General features: G+C 40.4%; 1 protein-coding gene across 43 annotated transcripts in view; it reads right to left on the reverse strand.

The window, feature by feature from the left end:
• RIMS2 (regulating synaptic membrane exocytosis 2) overlaps window positions 1–21,240 on the reverse strand; it is a 737,322-nt gene that overhangs the window by 627,906 nt on the left and 88,176 nt on the right. For 24 of the 43 annotated variants that reach the window (XM_075124982.1, XM_075125005.1, XM_075124992.1 and 21 more), the window contains exons 2-3: window positions 834–866; window positions 350–436 (exon numbers count right to left, since the gene is read on the reverse strand). The exons of 16 other annotated variants lie outside the window; for them this stretch is intronic. In XM_075124982.1, coding sequence (XP_074981083.1) covers window positions 350–436; window positions 834–866 — 120 coding nt within the window. The remainder of the gene's footprint in view (window positions 1–349; window positions 437–833; window positions 867–21,240) is intronic. 3 more of the 43 variants (XM_075125014.1, XM_075124984.1, XM_075124994.1) reach the window with 1 other exon arrangement.

Consider the following 21,240-nt stretch of genomic DNA (forward strand, 5'->3'; position numbering starts at 1 on the left):
CACATATCTGATCATTCAACCTTCCCATGCATAGAACTCATGTTAACTTCAATGGAAGTTTTTCAAAAAGAGTACTTGCAAGGAAAGGCATTAAATGGAGCAGTGAGAGTTCCTAAGATTCTCTTCCCTCCCCCCCCCCATCTAATCAACTCAATTGTCTGGTAAAAGTGGGCCCTCACTTAATTTGCATATTTCTCTTTCCAATCAAAGCTCTGAAAGCAAAGGCAGTGTCAGCTTGTAAAATGCTCTTATAAGGATGTTATGAATGGGAAAGTATTTTACACATACTCTCCAGTATGTTTTAATGCTATAGAGACATGAATTAGTCTACAGAGAGCAGCTTACTTACGTCTGGGGCTCCTTTTCATTTTGTTGTTTTTGCTGTGGCTGAAGAACGTTATTTACCAGCTCAGTGATCCCGCTAAAGGGAAACCACCTGTTTAAATAAGCAAACAATGTGACTGAATAACCAAATAAATCATACTAGTTTAAGTGTTTTCTTACCCAATAATAATAGAAATATACAGGTGGAAAAGCTACAGCCAATGGGAATGTTAGCTGCAATAATAAGTCAGCCACTAAGAATGTAAGGGAAATAAAGTTTTACACTTAACCAGGCCACAAGCAGGCAGCAAGAAACTACATCCAGCTAACATGTGGATGAAGTAAGAAGCTGCAGGCAGCTTTCTTACAAGCCAATCAGGAAGCAGATGACAAACTAGCTGCAGCCTATCAGGTATTAGTGAAAGCTAATACCATCAAAGGTGCAGAAAGCAGAACATGGCAAAGGTAGAAAAGTCAAGCCTACTGTACTTTTAAGATATTTTACTTACTGTGTCGGTTGTGGTTTTTGTTCTTCTTTGACCCTAAAAAAATAAGTTTGCACAACTGAGTGCAGTGTACTGGAAAACAGTTTCTATCTGCAGTTCTATAATCTACATCCAATGGGGAAAAATAGTTTAATTTTGCATTAAACTAGATTTATTTAATACTTGTCCATATAGTTGGAGTGAACCGTATTCTTTTTTAACTTCCACTAAGACTAAAAAATGAGGTAGCGTAACATTAATATCTAAAATTGAGTAGAGGGATGTACTGTGATTGATTTCTAATCTTTAGACAGAATAGCATATTAGAATATTTTTAGAAATATATTAACCTACAAAATGGAAAAAGGTAGTGTTTTAATCATAAGTTAATATATTAATATTTTATACTTTTATATTTCTGACAGAGAAAAATTTTCAGGGTCTACATGTATAGTGAAATTCTCACCGATTGTATTTCAAAGTGAAGTGAATCTAGTTTCTTGAGCCAGTAGATTAAATTAGAAGATAAACCTTGATTTCACTTTCTAAATTACATTTCTATTTCATAAGCATCAGTGTACAGTACAGCTATGAAAATTAAACAAGTCAGTTTTGTTTGAATAAACCTTACTAGGACTTGAAAAAGGCTGACAGCTATTTATTACCCACAATAGCTATTGAACAATTCTAGTAAGGTCAAATGTCTTCAAGAAAACATTTCAGCTGAAGTACATGCTTAGCTTTGTGCATGCTATCCAGTGCTCTAACACCACCTAATTACACTCGCATCTCACAAAGCAAAGACCACATATACATACAGGGTCCCATGTAGTGAAGTACAGAAAGTCATAGAAGTTTACTGTAACCTGCGCCAAAAATTCAAGCAGTAGCCAAGTGTTTTCTGTTTTCTATGATGCCATAGTGAATTACTACTGTGAAAAGGTTCAATGAACATCCACAAAAAGCAAACCTAGGAGAAAGAAAAGGAGTATTTGTGGCACCTTAGAGACTAACCAATTTATTTGAGCATGAGCTTTCGTGAGCTACAGCTCACTTCATCGGATGCATACTGTGGAAAGCGCAGAAGACATTGTATACACAGAGACCATGAAACAATACCTCCTCCCACCCCACTCTCCTGCTGGTAATAGCTTATCTAAAGTGATCATCAAGTTGGGCCATTTCCAGCACAAATCCAGGTTTTCTCACCCTCTGCCCCCCCCCCCCCAACTCACTGTCCTGCTGGTAATAGCCCATCCAAAGTGACCACTCTCTTTAAAATGTGTATGATAATCAAGGTGGGCCATTTCCAGCACAAATACAGGTTTTCTCACCCCCCCACCCCCCTCCAAAAACCACACACACAAACTCACTCTCCTGCTGGTAATAGCTTATCCAAAGCGACCACTCTCCTCACAATGTGCATGAAAATCAAGGTGGGCCATTTCCAGCACAAATACAGGTTTTCTTACCCCCCACCACCTTTTTTTTCAAAAAAACACACACACAAAAACTCACTCTCCTGCTGGTAATAGCTTATCCAAAGTGACCACTCTCCCTACAATGTGCATGATAATCAAGGTGGGCCATTTCCAGCACAAATACAGGTTTTCTCACCCCCCCCCCACCCCCATACACACACAAACTCACTCTCCTGCTGGCAATAGCTCATCCAAACTGACCACTCTCCTTACAATGTGCATGATAATCAAGGTGGGCCATTTCCAGCATAAATCCAAGTTTAACCAGAACGTCGGGGAGGCAGGGGGTAGAAAAAAACAAGGGGAAATAGGCTACCTTGCATAATGACTTAGCCACTCCCAGTCTCTATTTAAGCCTAAATTAATAGTATCCAATTTGCAAATGAATTCCAATTCAGCAGTTTCTCGCTGGAGTCTGGATTTGAAGTTTTTTTGTTGTAAGATAGCGACCTTCATGTCTGTGATTGTGTGACCAGAGAGATTGAAGTGTTCTCCAACTGGTTTATGAATGTTATAATTCTTGACGTCTGATTTGTGTCCATTTATTCTTTTACGTAGAGACTGTCCAGTTTGACCAATGTACATGGCAGAGGTGCATTGCTGGCACATGATGGCATATATCACATTGGTGGATGTGCAGGTGAACGAGCCTCTGATAGTGTGGCTGATGTTATTAGGCCCTTTGATGGTGTCCCCTGAATAGATATGTGGGCACAGTTGGCAACGGGCTGGAAATCCTGGGCGCCCCATCATCTCAGGCATTGGCACCCTGACAGCAGGATTGTCTGGCTATGTAGACTCCCTCCTCAGGCCCTACGCTACCAGCACTCCCAGCTACCTTCGAGACACCACTGACTTCCTGAGGAAACTACACTCCATCGGTGATCTTCCTGATAACACCATCTTGGCCACTATGGATGTAGAAGCCCTCTACACCAACATTCCACACAAAGATGGACTACAAGCCATCAAGAACACTATCCCCGATAATGTCACAGCTAACCTGGTGGCTGAACTTTGTGACTTTGTCCTTACCCATAACTATTTCACATTTGGGGACAATGTATACCTTCAGATCAGCGGCACTGCTATGGGTACCCGCATGGCCCCACAGTATGCCAACATTTTTATGGCTGACTTAGAACAACGCTTCCTCAGCTCTCGTCCCCTAACGCCCCTACTTTACTTGCGCTATACTGATGACATCTTCATCATCTGGACCCATGGAAAAGAAGCCCTTGAGGAATTCCACCATGATTTCAACAATTTCCATCCCACCATCAACCTCAGCCTGGTCCAGTCCACACAAGAGATCCACTTCCTGGACACTACAGTGCTAATAAACAATGGTCACATAAACACCACCCTATACCGGAAACCTACTGACCGCTATTCCTACCTACATGCCTCCAGCTTTCACCCTGACCACACCACACGATCCATCGTCTACAGCCAAGCTCTACAATACAACCGCATTTGCTCCAACCCCTCAGACAGAGACAAACACCTACAAGATCTCTATCAAGCATTCTTACAACTACAATACCCACCTGCGGAAGTGAAGAAACAGATTGATAGAGCCAGAAGAGTTCCCAGAAGTCACCTACTACAGGACAGGCCTAACAAAGAAAATAACAGAACGCCACTAGCCGTCACCTTCAGCCCCCAACTAAAACCCCTCCAACGCATTATTAAGGATCTAAAACCTATCCTGAAGGATGACCCAACACTCTCACAAATCTTGGGAGACAGGCCAGTCCTTGCCTACAGACAGGCCCACAACCCGAAGAAAATACTCACCAACAACCACATATCACACAACAGAACCACTAACCCAGGAACCTATCCTTGAAACAAAGCCCGTTGCCAACTGTGCCCACATATCTATTCAGGGGACACCATCACAGGGCCTAATAACATCAGCCACACTATCAGAGGCTCGTTCACCTGCACATCCACCAATGTGATATATGCCATCATGTGCCAGCAATGCACCTCTGCCATGTACATTGGTCAAACTGGACAGTCTCTACGTAAAAGAATAAATGGACACAAATCAGACGTCAAGAATTATAACATTCATAAACCAGTTGGAGAACACTTCAATCTCTCTGGTCACGCAATCACAGACATGAAGGTAGCTATCTTACAACAAAAAAACTTCAAATCCAGACTCCAGCGAGAAACTACTGAATTGGAATTCATTTGCAAATTGGATACTATTAATTTAGGCTTAAATAGAGACTGGGAGTGGCTAAGTCATTATGCAAGGTAGCCTATTTCCCCTTGTTTTTTTCTACCCCCCGCCCCCCCGACATTCTGGTTAAACTTGGATTTATGCTGGAAATGGCCCACCTTGATTATCATGCACATTGTAAGGAGAGTGGTCAGTTTGGATGAGCTATTGCCAGCAGGAGAGTGAGTTTGTGTGTGTGGTTTTTGGAGGGGGGTGGGGGGGGTGAGAAAACCTGTATTTGTGATGGAAATGGCCCACCTCGATTATCATACACATTTTAAAGAGAGTGGTCACTTTGGATGAGCTATTACCAGCAGGACAGTGAGTTTGGGGGGGGGGGGGGCGGAGGGTGAGAAAACCTGTATTTGTGCTGGAAATGGCCCAACTTGATGATCACTTTAGATAAGCTATTACCAGCAGGAGAGTGGGGTGGGAGGAGGTATTGTTTCATGGTCCTTGTATATACAATGTCTTCTGCAGTTTCCACAGTATGCATCCGATGAAGTGAGCTGTAGCTCACAAAAGCTCATGCTCAAATAAATTGGTTAGTCTCTAAGGTGCCACAACTACTCCTTTTCTTTTTGCGAATACAGACTAACACGGCTGTTACTCTGAAAACTAGATTTGTGCAGGAAATGGCCCACCTTGATTATCATGCACATTGTGAAGAGAGTTGTCACTTTGGATGGGCTATTACCAGCAGGAGAGTGAGTTTGTGTGTAGGGGGGTGGAGGGTGAGAAAACCTGGACTTGTGCTGGAAATGGCCCAACTTGATGATCACTTTAGATAAGCTATTACCAGCAGGACAGTGTGGTGGGAGGAGGTATTGTTTCATGATCTCTGTGTGTATATAATATCTGCTGCAGTTTCCACGGTATGCATCCGATGAAGTGAGCTGTAGCTCACGAAAGCTCATGCTCAAATAAATTGGTTAGTCTCTAAGGTGCCACAAGTACTCCTTTTCTTTTTTCTGAAAACTAGGAGAGCGGTCTGTGAAAAGAGTCAGTGACACAGCAGGTAGAATATGATATCCTGAAAATATTTCATAATTTACTACATCAGAGACAATACATACAGCACAGAATCAATAACTTCCTATCACTGCTTTGCCTCTTTATTATGTTACAATATCACACACACATACACCCCACTATGTTAAAAATAAGTTACAGTTGAAAAATCAAGCATACAGATGCAAAAGTTAGGAAATGTCTAAATTCAGTTTCCTTGTGCAACCTTAATTCAGCCCATATATTTGTAGTGTATTGTACCTATGGATTATAATTAAGTCTTTAATCACATGATCAAATACTATTTTTTCCATATGACCTCTACCTCATTCAGTGCCCATAACAGACAGTGCCCCTGAATTGGTAGCTATTCAATAGGTCTTTGTATACTTCTTGTTCAATGTAAGGTCCAAGCCTTATTTACCACATGCCATCTCTGCATTGAATACAGCATAATTACTTTCCACATGGACTGTTCTATGGTCCTCAAAACAAATATTAATGAAATATTCTTCACCTCACACTTGTAAAGTAAAATCATCATCTTCATTTTACAGATGGTCAAACAAAGCACTGAGCAATTAAAACCAACATTGACATAAATGGCTACTAATTTTGAGTACACAGTTTGAGTCTCCTAGGAACTGATTTTTCAAAGTATTTAACATTTTATATATTCAATGCACAGCCCTGACGGACTTCAATGCAGTTGTAAGAACACTTCTTCAAATCTGACACCAGGTGGCTCTAGTTGGGCATACATAAAATAAAGGACACACAATTAGTGATCACCTCTGAAAAGTTTTGGTTAAAGAGATGGGCACTCTGTGGCAGAATCAGGGATAGAATCCAGTTCTGCAGGGCACCATTCAACTACCTAAACCACGAGGCCATTCTTTCTCTTTCTGCAATCCCCTGCCTCATTCACTAGACACCATCCAACCCTCTACAAGAAATGAGGTGGGGTGTCTGTTTTGATAATGAGGCCTACAAATTTACCCTAATGTGAGCTCAACTGTTACAATTGAGTGAAAGTTCATAAAGTATTTGAGATGGGGTATACAAACCTCACACTGGGCTAAAAGGGATTAAAGAACATTACAGGCCCCATAACCCCACCCCTCCAACCCTGAAGAGCATGCTCCAGACGGAGAAAGGATTGAATAGGGAGCAATGGAGCTCAGAAAGAGGGAGGCTGGGCAGGAGCGCAGACCTATCCTGAAGCCTCCCCAAGGGAATAAGACCATGTGCTGAGATCAGATGCAGCTGATGGTTTGGTTGCCTTTTCTTTTTCTTTTCACCTTATACTGGACTGGAAGCTGGGGGAGAAAGGCAGATGGTAGGAAGTGACCCAGGGACGGAACCTGGAGTCCACTTTTGGGGGCTAGACACTGTTGACCCTCCTAGGACCCTGGCTCAGAGCCTGGTGGAGTGGGTGGGCCTAAGTTCCCATACTACTGTCCCTACTACTACCCAAGCTGCCTGCCCACCTCATTGCACCTTTGATTAAAAGAGGACCTGGACTGCAAGACACATCCAGACAGGGAGGTGGCACTAAGTGCACTAACTAGAAGGATACCTAACCCTTTGAGGACTCCGTTACAGTATTAAAATAACCTATAACAACAAATATTGATGAGAAAAGGTGCAAAAGGAAGACAGAAAAACTGGTCTAAACAAAAAGGCCTATTGATATAATTCAAGGCTGTGTTAAGATCATATCTAGCACACAAGAACAGTGTGGGACCATAAATTAATGAACCAAAATTGGTGTGTTGGAAATTAGGCCTAATTAGCAAACAAAATGATGAGGGGATGAGCTATTCCACCCACCACTCCCTTGTGGAGTTCTTAAAAAGAGAAACTTTGGAAGGAAAATATGGACAAGAGAAAAACTGCAAATATTGTCTGTCTGAAAAACAAGAGAAGGGGAAGGTGTGAGCTACACCATGATGGTTGCCACCCAACTGCCTGCTGTCACCACTGTGCCTTCATGATCCTGATACTGGCCAAAAAGATGTCCTGACCAGACTGAACCAGAGAGAGAGGGACCTATATGATATCTCCCTCTTCACTGGCTCCAGCAAAATCCCAAAGGCCACCCAGAATGTGAGACTTTGTCACACTCCTCTCCCACATGTGTTTTCCTTCCCCACCATACTTCTTCTCTTTACTATCCTTCTCTTTTGACTTCTGTTCTATAAAAGTCTGACTTAGCCAGGCAACACTGCGTATTTTGCAACACTGCTGTGAGAGAGACAACAAAAAGTAATGCACTTGAACAGCCCAATGTTGGTACAAATTTGCCAGGTCTCTGAGTGGCTGATAAGACCATTTTCTGTGCCTGTGTTTTTCCAGCAGAAAAAATGTAGTAAGAGTCAACATCAGAGACAAAAGCAGTGTTTTCCATATTTACTATCTTTTCTTTCCCTTTCTATGTATTTTTGTTTTGTTTTGTCTTCTAGGAAATAGGACAGGACTTTAACAACAACAGCAACAATGATAGCTCCAGCCCATCTCAGCTAACTTATCTTTTCCCCAAAAAAGACACTTATTACCATCTAAGAGATTGTCAAACAGGTGGTGGGGCTGGCTTCCTTCTGAAGACTCTCTGCAGGGAAAGGGACAGGGAACAACGAATGTCGTTAAAATGAAAGCCTCTCTTAAAATTTTACATTTCAAATGCCTTAACTGTTTTTCCTGCTTTTCTGTATCTTAAATAGAAGAAAGATTTTCATGGTGTGTTTGCCATGGTACTAAGCATGCTGAGGTCTCTAGATCAAACTCTCTAAAGCTTGTTTAACACTGTTCAATGTTGAACAGTGATAGGGTCATGTTAATACTTAACTCTTTGGGCCCATGTATTCCATCTAAATTAAGACAAGAGGTCCTACAGACAACAGACTCATTCACTACACAGACCTAATAGATTCCTTGAGCGCCATTCATCCTCTGCACTGAATGAGGGAATGGTCTTCCTTGACTTTACAACCTTAACTTTTTAATATAATTTCCTAGGTTTAACAACAATAATAATAATCCTGGAAAAAAATTAAATGCTACCATAACAACCCTTTACAAGAGTCATCACCAGAATTGGAATCTTTAGATCCAGAGCACAGAGTTCTGTACAGCTTGAACTAATGGAGTAATTGATAACAGTAGAAGGCTGTTATCCTCCATGTGAACAAGCCACTAAATGAGGATCTGACACAAACTTTTTCAGCAGGTTTCAGAGCTATTTGCTAGACAGCAGAGGAATGCTGAAATTCAAGGTTCCTGGGTTCAATTCATATTCTTGAAGAGAACATGCTTTTGTGGTTACAAACCAATATCCACATATTGCCTCTGTTCCCCCTTCTCTTTCCTCACTTTGCAGCCTGTTTCTGCCCCCCACATCTCCCTGTATGCCTCCCTGCTGCTTATCCCTCTTTATGCCAGAAACGATTCTTCCTTCTCCTGTGTGCCAGCAGTGGAACCCTTCAGAGCACAGAAGAGACATGCTCAGTGCAGCTGTAATCTGAGAATTTAGCTGCCAAATTCCATCAAGGCTCAGCTGAGTGTGTGTGAATTATTATTTTTCAGATACTAAGTACTTGTTGAAATTTGGGCAGATTTTCATGCTCCACCTGCCAAATTTGAAGCCCATATTCCATATTTTATTCAATTATTATAAAAATTTTTAACATAGGCAAAACAAAGTATTTTCCCTAACCCCATTTTGAGAAATGGCTAACCCATTTTTCCCTCAAACATTCAAAAAAAAATGGAGTCAGCCACTTAGCATGGAAAATTTCAAACCAAACAGCTGAACTTTGGCAAAATTATAATCAGCTGAAAACAGGATCTTATAATGGGAAGTATTAGACACCCTTAAGAACAGTGGTCCTGCCTACAATCTACAGTAACAATGATTACCCACTACTGAGAGATTATTTGCAAATGGAGGGGGCTCAGACAGCAGGGATAAAAAATGGCTAGTGCTACTTCACTTGCAGGAACATGTAAAGGAATACCCAATACTCTATTATCCTCAACATAGGGTCTGTTGTTTTTAGCTTTCTAAAATAGATTTTCAAAGCCACCAATTTTGTCTTTGCACCCCCCTATGAAGCAATCCAAATGCTCTGTATACATGACCTATTCTCTTCATTATTTACTACTCCCTCTATTTTTGTGTCAACCGTAAATTTTATCAGTAATGATTTTATGTTTTCTTCCGGGTAATTGATAAAAAGGTTAAATAGTATAGGGGCAAGAACCAATCCCTGTGGGACCCCAGTAGAAACACACCCAATTACAATTACATTGTGAGACATATCAGTTAGCCAGTTTTTAATGTGTACCATGTTAATTTTGTATCATTCTAGTTTTTTAGTCAAATTGTTGGGCAGTACCAAGTCAAATGCTTTACAGAAGCCCTAGTACATTACATCAGTGCTACCTCTTTATCAACCAAACTTGTAATCTCATAAAAAAATAAAATTACTTTGATGGAATCTATTTTCTATAAACCCAAGTTGATTTGCATTAATTATACTAACCTCCTTTAATTCTTAAGTTCCATTTCTACCACTCCTTTATCTTGCCTGGTATTGATATCAGGCTGGCAGGCCTATCATTAGTCGGGTCATCCCATTTATCCATTTAAATACTGGCACAACATTCACTTTATTGCAGTCTTCTGGAACTTCCCCAGTGTTCCAAGAGTTATTCAAAATCAACAGTATCAAAATAGTGAGCTCCTCAGTCAGCTCTTTTAAACTTCTTGCATGCAAGATATATGGACCTGCTCTTTTTAAAATTTTAAAAGTTTTTAAAATGTTTTAGAAAGTCAGTGGTTCCTGACTTACCATCCTATTATTAGATCATTAGAACTTCCCCTAAACAAGTAAACCATTATGTCATCGGCATCCACTGCATTTTGCAACTTGCACAGCCTGAAAAAATCTGCTATATCAAGAACTTACATACAAAATTATATTACAAAAGTTAATAAACTGGGAAGATAAATAGATAGGTAAGTAGATGAGCTGCACAGCTTCCTTCAGTCTTAAAATGTTCATAAAAATATTTATCTTTACATCGTTTTTGTAATCTTCAAAGTGATGCACAAATATCAACCTGTTTTCAAAATATCACTAGGACTTATCATTATCTTTATTTTACAGAAGAGAAAAATTGAGACACACGGGAGTCAAGTGACTTGACCAAGGGCACAAAGCAAAGCAAATCAAGACTGCTACTCCAGTACTAATTCCTGTAGACTGCCCTGATTCCCATGCATTACTTTTATTCAATAGTGTTATTATTGTATGTGCGGGTGGAGGTATTTTTCCCATTTAAAAATTAGTTTAATTAACTGTTCATGAAAGGGGTTGGATTGACCACTTTGGAAAGAGAAATATTCTGTTTACCCAAAGAACAAGTACAGCCTAGGAGTATGGTAGTGCAATCTCCTCCCATGTTACCCTGCCAACATGACTTTGCTCTGACAGACTAGTTAGAGTCCATGTCTATTCAATCTTATCCTCTCTAGGGACATTGCTAGCAAGAATGCCAGTTGTAATGAGGAAACTGAAATTGGACTGAGATCACCAACTCATTTAACTTAGGCCAGTGAACAGATGGCATGTGATAGTAAATTTTGATTACGAAAGACTAGGACTCAGTTCATCCCAGCAATCTAAAAGGTGAAAGATTCTGCATCCCATTTCCAGTCTCATGAGACATCTAGCTCCACTTATGGCAAGTTTTAGATCTCATCCAAAATAACAGCTGGAACATCAGCCTCACATTTCTATTTTCTCAATTAGACCCTGATCCTGCAAATGTTTACCCATATGTTTAAATCTGAATTTGTGAGTGATTCCACTGAAAAGGCTCTAACTACTCATATCAGTGTTTGTAGGATCAGAACCATTTGTCAGAAGATTTCAGTCTCCACAACACCTACCTAGCGCCTTTCACAAGCCCAAGATTCACTGTAAAATATTAAAAGAAGAAATCGAGCCTTTAGTACTTCCATGGCAATTTTTGCAGGTGTGGTAATACTATTTTGCATGTATTCTGCATCTTTTATTCACGTGTCTCAAATTACTTTACAAACATTAATTAAGCCTCCAAAATCTTTTCTGGGGTACTTTTAGTTATGTATTTTTTACAGCCATTACAGAGAAGTTAACTGAGGAAAGAAGGCCAGATAGGCCTTATGTAATGTAGCATCTTACTTCATGAAAGGTCCCATTGACTTCAGTGAGACTACTCATGAGCAAGATTACATGACAAGTTAGTAACAGGAAAGAATAGAACCTATTAGTCTCAACTCCCAAGTGTCTGAGATTAATCCCTTGACAACACTGTTCCCTGGTGTACTGAATAAATTCTACCGTGGATTCATTCTCCCTACTTAAATTTTCTCTGTAGTTTTAAATAGATAAGTTGGGATGACCAAACATTTTCCTCCAGTGATAAAAAGTCAAATATGCATGCAGTGAAAGACCACATTCCCCATTCACCCTCCAGAGAATGAAAAGGCAAAGGCAGAGGCAGAAAGAAAAGGAAAAAAGGAAAAACAAAAACGGGGGACGGGGAGGAGGGGGGGGAAGGACTTAGAAACAAAAAAAGGATGTAGGGAAAACAACCTGTACTGCCCAGAACACTTACTCTGCTGCACAAATATCTGATATAAAAAACTACAGAAGCTAACATAGAATTATAAGTATTATGAATCAGTGTGTTTTTTCTATTAAATATTTTTTCTTTTTAGAATTTTCTATACTTCAGTTCCTTTCCTCTTTTCTTCAGTTCCTCATGCCTTACTCAAAGTGGCTTTACAGAACATATGTAAAGGGAACACAAACACTGGGAAAGCAGTTCAATTGTTTATTTAGATTTCTAGAAGTGTGCCTAGCCCATGTGCCAGATACACATACAAATATTTTTATACAAGAAGAGACCATTATAATCCTCTAGTCTGACTTCCTGCATAACACATTTTCACCAAGTGATCCCTGCATCAAGCCCATAATTTCTGGTTCAGATGTAGTATATCTTCTAGAAAGACATCCAATCTTGATTTTAAAACTTCAAATGACAAAGGATCCACCACAACCCTGGGTAGGATTTTCAATTTCCAACTATTGGATCATTTTAAATTTTTGTCTGCTAGATTAAAGAGCACTCTACCATAAGAAATCTTCCCATGCAAGTACTTATCTTGAAGAAACTACATAGGTTGAGCGTTTTTAAGTCTCTTACAGCATGGCAAGTTTTTCAGATCTCAGATCACACTTGTAGCTCTTCTGACCTTTTCTAATTTATCAACATCCTTTTGAAAGCAGGCACAGTACCAGAATGCATATACCAGTAGTGGTCTCACTGCCATATACAGTAATAAATCCACCTCCCTACTTCCACTGAATATTCTCCTGCTTACACATCCATGGATTACATTTGCTCTCTTAGCCACTGCACTGCAAGATCATGTTCAACCAGTTGTCCACCGCAATCCCTAAGTTCTTTTTGGAGTCACTGCTTTCCATATACAGGTCCCCATGTGTAAGTGTGACCCATGTCCTTGGTTTCTAGATGTGTGACCTTGCATCTAGCTGTATTACAGCTAGAGTTCACCAGAAAAAAAAGTCAATGAAACATGTTTTTTCTTTTAGTGGAAACAGAAACATTTCCAAAAAGTTCACAGTACCCTGCCTGTTTCCTGTCAGCTCACCCTCTCAGCTCTGCAGCAGCCTGCTGGGTTGCTGCTGGGGAGCCCAGGCTTTCAGTTTCTCAGCAGCCATGCTCCAAGGGTCCCCTGCTCTGGGACAGCCCACCAGGCAGATCAACCTAGAGGGACCCCAGAGCTTCCAGACTCTGTGATTCCATGGCAGTCCACCAAATGGACTGTCTTGGAATCAGAGACCCCAGGGTTTCTATGGTCCATGGCTTCAGGGCAACCTACCAGATGGATTGCCGCTGAGCTTGGGACCCCAGAGAACCCAGGACCTGAGGCTTAGGGGTACACTGGTACACTGCTCCATTCCCTTTTGTGGAACATTTTGAAATATTTGGGTTTTGTTCCAAATTGTAATGAAATCTAATTTCAAAATCTTTCACAAAACAGAATTACTTTTCTCTACCCAACTCTAATAAAGATGCATGTTATTCAAGTGAGCCCAGTTTACCATGCAATCTAGATCACTCTATGTAACTGACTTGTTCTTATCATTAGTTACCATTCTACCACCAATTTTTGTGTCATCTGCAGACATTACCAGTATTGATTTTATATTTTCCTCCAGATCATTGACAAGGATATTGAATAGCACTGGGCCAAGAACATATCCCTATGGGGACTCTATTAGAAATGCCTCTGCTGGTTGATAAACCCCATTTACAGTTACTTATTGAAATCTATCATTTAGTCTGCTTTTAATTCATTTTATATATGCTATTTTTTAATCAGAAGATCATGTGGTCCTAAGTTAAATGCCTTACAGAAGTCTCAGAATATTTTATCAGCAGTTACTGTGATGAACCATACTTGTAGTCTGTGACAGCGCAGAGAGGCCCCACACCATGAGAAGGGGTTCACGCAAGCCTATGGGTTCAGCTAGCCTTGCCCCACTATACCTGCAGCCAATACCAAACCTGCAGGGGAAATAAAACAAAAGAGCCTGGATCCATTCAGGGCTGACCGGCCAGGAAGGAGGACGGAGCTCTGCCTGAAAGGAGCTTTGTCTGCAGAGTTGCAGAGAGATGGGTCTGCTAACCAGTGGGGAGCAGCAGTTAGACCCCAAGCAGCAGGTTGTATGAGTAAGAAACTGTTTGGGCACCAGGCCCAAAGAAATAGGCAGGGACACCACCTGGGAATACTAGTGGGCAGCCCAGTATTGAATTGTGCTTGCTTTTTGTTTAGAACATTTCAGAGGTAGGCCTCTCCAATACCCTATCCCCAAAGGGGAAAGGACACAAAGGGACAATTAGCTGGTAGACCGGAGTCTGCCTTAGTGGACACCCGAGACAGAGACTTCTTCCCCCTGGGGAGATCTCTGGGCACGTTGGAGCACCTGATAGGTTCACAAAGGGGGCGCTACTCCAGCCATGCCACTACATGGTCTCATAAAAAATTATAGTGTTTGTTAGAAATTAAATGTTAAGTATTAGTGCAGAAAGGTTATAACGCTACACACCAAAGTTTGCATTTTAGTAGTCACATGATCACTGTATATGAAACCTGTAAACTTTCTGAACTCCTTTATGGTGAAAGGTGCTGTTATTAATTTGCTTTATTATTCATGTCATGATTTGTTTTATTGTTCAATCAGGTGAACGAACAGCAAAATGATTTATCAACTGACATTTCTGACTTTTTTGATTGGCTTCACAATCCCAACCTCAACTACCTAACAAATGTCTGTGGGGAGAAGTGACTGTTTTTCCTCAGTTTGGTGTCAGCATAGAAAATTAGACCTTCTCATTCTCCCCCGCAAAACAAAAAAACCCCACTACGTAAAGATTAAATTGTATCCCTTTGAAGCACCTGTACTTTGTAGGGGATGAGGATAAAAGGTGAATTAGCCACATTCACACTAATCAGTTCAGAAACCGCCTTCAGCACAGACTAATTGTCAGCTTCCTATGGCATCCTCTTTAAGGGTTTCCTGGAACTGGACTGGAATCACAATCTTAAAGGTCAGGCCTGAATTGTTCTTCTCTTTCTGGAAGGTTCCTGTATGCCTTGGTCCCTGCCCCTCTCTACATGGAGTCTTCTTTTCTGTTCAACTTTTGTCAGAAAATATCTTTTCACTTCCCAAATGCTCCTCAGAATCCTCTATACTGGCTACTACAGCACCTATTTCAAAGATCTGCTGAAGTCAATACATAAGATTCAGAGACATTTTGAGGAACTTAAACATGTTCACTTCTTATGAAGGACCAGAAACAGACACATTCTGTAAGAAGGGGTGGGGCACCAGTTAGTTGCCTAAGAGGACTAGGGAATACTAAATCATATTTTTGTTTGGGATACCAATACCTGGAGGATGAAACTGTAATCACTAGCAGCCAGAATGGATTTACTAAGAAGAAATCATGCCAAACCAGTTTGATTTACTTCTTTGACAGGATAATTGGTTTGGTGGATAGGGTAAATGTGATAGACATAATATACCTGGACTTTAGCAAGGCTTTTGACACAGTCCCACGTGACATTCTGATAAGTAAGCTAGAGAAATTCAGGCTTGGTGGAACTACAATTAAGTGGATACATAATTGGTTAAAAAACCACAAACAAAAAGTAACTATTAATGGAATGATGTCAGATTAGAAGGAGGTCTCAAGTGGAGTCCCATAGGAATCTATTCTGGGTCTGGTGTTATTTAACACCTTTATTAATGACCTGGATGTTGGAATAGAGAGCATACTGATCAATTCTGCGGATGACACAAAGTGTGGGGGATGAGAGTTTTGAACTCTTCAGAGCATAGAGCTAAAATTCAAAGGGATCTTGATAAATTGGAGGACTGGGCTATAGACAAAAAATGAAATTCAACCAAGACAAATGTAAGGTGCTACACTTAGGAAAGAAAACCCAAATGCACAAATACAGAATGCAGGATAACTGGCTTGACAACAGCACTGCTGAGAAGGATCTGGGAGTTGTGGCAGATCACAACCTCAATATGAATCAATCATGTGAAGCCATTGCAAAAAAATGAACAAAACAAATGCAATTTGAGGTTGCATTAACGGAGGCATAGCATGCAAGTCACAAAAGGTGATAGTACCACTCTATTCGGCGTTGGTTAGGCCTCCGCTGGAGTACTGTGTCCAATTTTGGTCACCAATGTATAGAACAGATGTAGAGAAACTGGAAAGGATCCAGAGGTGTGTGACAAAGATGATCAAAGGGATGGAATGCAAGCCATATAACCAAAGGCTGAAAGAACTGGGTATGTTTAGTTTGGAAAAGAGGAGATTAAGGTGGGGACATGATAGCGGTCTTCAAATAGTTGAAAGGCTGCCATAAAAAAGATGGAGAAAAGATGTTCTCTCTTGCCACAGAGGGCAGGACAAAAAGCAATGGATTCAAACTACAGAATAGCAGATTTAGATTAAATCTTAGGAAAAACTTCCTAACTGTAAGACAATGGAACAGACTGCCTACAGAGGTTGTAGAAGCTCCTTCACTAGAGATGCTCAAAAGGAGACTGGATAGCCATCTGTCTTGAATGGTTTAGACACAACAAATCCTACATCTTGACAGAGGGTTAGATTAGATGACCTTTGAAGTCCCTTGTAACCTTATGGTTCTGTGATTCTATGATTCTAGAGCTGTCCATAAATGAAGACACACAGTGCATTTAATCGCTGGTTACAATCAGTCTGCAATGCTCCAAGTATTCCAAAAATAACAAAACTGCCCTTAAGAGCATAATGTAATATGGCCACTGAGGCAAACGAGTTGAAGTTCAGGGTGCCAGAAGAACTAGTAATATACTGAAAATAAAGAATTGTACAGCAAGTTTCAGCATGCCCCAATGCAAATTTTAAATGATTTGATGAAAATGCAACGTTTGCTTGTTACATCACCACAATAGCAACACTAGTTTAGGGAGTCATTAATACAACACTTAGAACATTAACTTTGAGGCTGAAGTTTTTCATGCTTATGCTCTGCCCAAATATCAATGCATATGAAAACTAAAATGATTTGACAGATTTTCTTGAAAAGTAATTTTATTTTGAAATTTGATAAAATAAAAAAACAACATTTTACAAAGTAGAACTTTTTTCACCTTAAAAAATAATTCCCAAATACTTTGGAGGTCCTTCCCCCATTTAATAACAAGTCCAGACTTGACAGCATGCTTCCTTCAAATCCTGCTGTGTGTCTAATTGAAAAACATCCAAAACACAACTACTACCCTTTCATCCATTGTGAGGAGCAGAGGTTGAATGCAGCTGCTGTGGAACAGTGGTATCAAGATATAAGAAAAGAACTTTGATCTGTATTCACTTGCTCTGCCCCCAAAAATGTCTCGAGAACTTCTGAACACCCATCTTTCTAAGGGAATTAGAAAATGTGGGAAACTCTGCCTCTCCAGCCCCACTTCTTGTGGAATAATTTGGATGAAACTGCAAGTTGGGGAGTTTGTTAGCCTCATGGCCCAAAAACTTTAATGTGGCATTTATGTATAGTAGTCCTCAATGAGAAATGCATGTTTTGCTAAAGTTTAAATAATTTGGTTGAGAAATAAAGAGATTACATATTGCATACAGTGCATGAGGAGTACTGTTTATTGCCTCTACAGAAAGAAGCACAGAACAATGAGGGAAAATTCTTAGATCAATGTAAGAAGAATCTTGATATTTTGCTTTCTCTACAGGCACAATACCAACTCTGACCACAAACAGCATTCACAAAAAAGGAGTAGAGACTTTTTTTGATGAGAGCCAAATAATGCAGATCTGAGAAAAGAATTTTGTCCCAAATGTTGATTACCATTTAAAAACTTATTAAAGTGTGCCTGCAGAAGTGCTACCCTTGTAATAAACATAACTGCATGTACTCCAATTATTTGACATACATATGCATTACAAAGCGATTAAACTCAGCACTCTCCTCAGGATTTGTAATTTGCGCTGCATCGCACTCCAGGTTCCCCAAACACAGATGGTAATGAAGAACCAGCATGAAGCGGAAGAGGAGGGATGCCAGCATGAAAGCTCTGAGGGAAAACTTCATTCTGGCTTTCCTAATTAACCTAGTCCATAATTATCAGGTATTTTCAACTATTCCAAGACCTTTTTATAATCAGGTTTGTAATGTCTGTGTAAAGATAATGAGAAGCATGGTCTAAGCACAACTCTGGAGTTTTAAACTTGGTGCTGCCATCTCCTAAATAACCTTGAGTGTCACTTACTCTCTGCCTCTGGTTTCCATCTATAAAATGGGGGTAATACTTAACTAATTCACAGAAACACTAACTATCAGGCATTTGTAGGAGACTTTGAAAATAAAGAGCTACACAAGGGCTAAGTATTACTATTTATTTAGATTTATAAACAGTGAAAAAGAACACATCCCCTTGCTCAATTTTTTTTCTTAAAAAAAATAGACAACTCTTATAACAGTTCTACAGCTAAAAAATGGCCTGGCAACTAGAAATGTTTTTTAAGACTATCCCTCCTGCCACATTCTGACATTACCACTCCCTGACCTCACAAGTCTCCCAACTCTCCAAAATCCAGGAAAGAGAGATGGACCTCAAGGTAATCAGTTTCAAGCTACTTCAGTCTAGAGAAAACTAAACAAAGTGGAGGGGGCCCCACAGAGAATGCCCTGCCAATGGATTCTTCTTTTATCCAGGGGACTCCAGCTCAAGCACCTTTACTATGACCATATCAGCATGGCATGGGGAAAGAGACTATCTTTCAGATAGTTGGATCCTGGATTATCTTACCCATCTAGGTCAAAACCAACTCTTTAAGATCCACACTGAAACCAAGAGGTAGTCAGTACAGACTGAAGAATGTATTTGTAAAATGCTCATAGAAAGAGAACTTTGTAAATATTCTTTGATAATACTGTGCAAGAAAAGAATGGTGACACTCAAGAGCAGTCTTGTCCACACATGCTGAGGCTTGCAAGCAAGTCAACATGACCTCAGGACCAATGATATCAAAGGCAGCTGGTAGCTTAACAGCAGCATGGACAAATAGTTTTTATCACCAACAGGATATCTACTGCCAATTCAACTAAAATAATCTGTGTAAAGGCTAGATTGACAAAGTTCAAGGAGATCTGTGGCAACAAAATAGTCAAGAGTTCTTACACACAGCCTTTTTAATAAACTTAACCAAATAGGGAAGATTAAATATGGGGTTATAATTAGCCAGTCAGTAACTGTTAAATTACACACATCTCAAAGAACTCCAGTTATTGCACAGGGTGAGTAACCTCTCCCCTTCTTCAAGTAGTGCCTCTGTGGTGACTTTAGGTGACTCCCTAAAAATAACCCTTGAAGGAGGTGGGAGTTTTGGATGAACATGTGGTCTCTAATCTGAAGAACCACTGAAGAACCAAGCTTGTAGTTACAGGACAGTCAGATCAGGGTGAAGAGTCTGACCAACATCCTGAGACAACAGTTGAGGTGCAAATCGGGAGCGATTCTGGAGGGTAAGAAGTGAGATTGATGAGGTAAGGAAACCGAACTTGTCTTGGCCAAGTTGGTGCAATCACTATTACTTTGGCTTGATCCTTTCTGATCTTGATAAAGACCTTTAGGAACAATGGAGTTGGAGGATATGCACTGAAAAGACCCTTTGTCCATGTATTGAGAAAAGTATCTTCTAGAGATTAGGGATTGAGCCCCCCACCAAGAGCAGAATTTCCTACACTTTGTGTTGGCTGCCGTGGCAAAAAGGTCAACTTCTAGAAATCCCCAACCTAGGAATATTTTGTTGAAGACTCAAGAGTCCAACTCCGATTCGTAATTTAGGAAGAGATGTCTGTTCAGGTCATCCACCACAGTGTTCTGTGTATCTGGGAAGTAAGAAGCTAAGATGACTATCTGATTGGCTATGCACCAGTTCCAACCCTTTATCATTTCCGTGCAGAATGAGGGGGAACATGGTCCACGCTGACAATTGATGTAACACATCCAAACTATATTGTCTGTCATGATCTTGATGTACTTGTTTTTGAACAGGGGAAGAATGTGGAGGCAAGCATTTATGACAACAGACTGATGTGCAAGTGCTGTTCCTGTTGTAACCATTTGCCTTGGACTGTATGAGCACCCAAATGTGCTCCTCATCCCAAAAGGGGTATTCTGGTTGAACAGGATTTCTGCACAAACTTTGGATGGATTCATCCACTAGGTGAGTGACTATAGGACCTGACTGGGTACAGATGCTTGTTGAGACTGTTTGTTGGGTATATAAGCAGTCCTGAGCCACCTGTGGAGACGTTGAAGATGCAACCTGCATTTTGTGTCACAAAAATGCAAGCTGCCATGTGTCCCAGAAGTTGCAGACAGGTCCCTGCTGGAAATTGAGGGCTGAGTTGTGCTGTTTGTATACAAGATTCTTTAGAGCAAGGAACCTGTCAACAGGGAGATAAGCTGTCATAAATATAAAGGGAAGGGTAAACCCCTTTGAAATCCCTCCTGGCCAGGGGAAAGCTCCTCTCACCTGTAAAGGGTTAAGAAGCTAAAGGTAACCTCGCTGGCACCTGACCAAAATGACCAATGAGGAGACAAGATACTTTCAAAAGCTGGGAGGAGGGAGAGGAACAAAGGGTCTGTCTGTATGCTGCTCTTGCCAGAGACAGAACAGGAATGGAGTCTTAGAACTTTTAGTAAGTAATCTAGCTAGGTATGTGTTAGATTATGATTTCTTTAAATGGCTGAGAAAAGAATTGTGCTGAATAGAATAACTATTTCTGTCTGTGTACTTTTTTTGTAACTTAAGGTTTTGCCTAGAGGGGTTCTCTATGTTTTGAATCTAATTACCCTGTAAGATATCTACCATCCTGATTTTACAGGGGGGATTTCTTTATTTCTATTTACTGCTATTTTTTATTAAAAGTCTTCTTTTAAAAAACTGAATGCTTTTTCATTGTTCTCAGATCCAAGGGTTTGGGTCTGTGGTCACCTATGCAAATTGGTGAGGCTTTTGATCCAACATTTCCCAGGAG

Source organism: Caretta caretta, chromosome 2 (assembly GCF_965140235.1).
Source record: "Caretta caretta isolate rCarCar2 chromosome 2, rCarCar1.hap1, whole genome shotgun sequence".
NCBI classification, from domain to species: Eukaryota; Metazoa; Chordata; order Testudines; family Cheloniidae; genus Caretta; species Caretta caretta.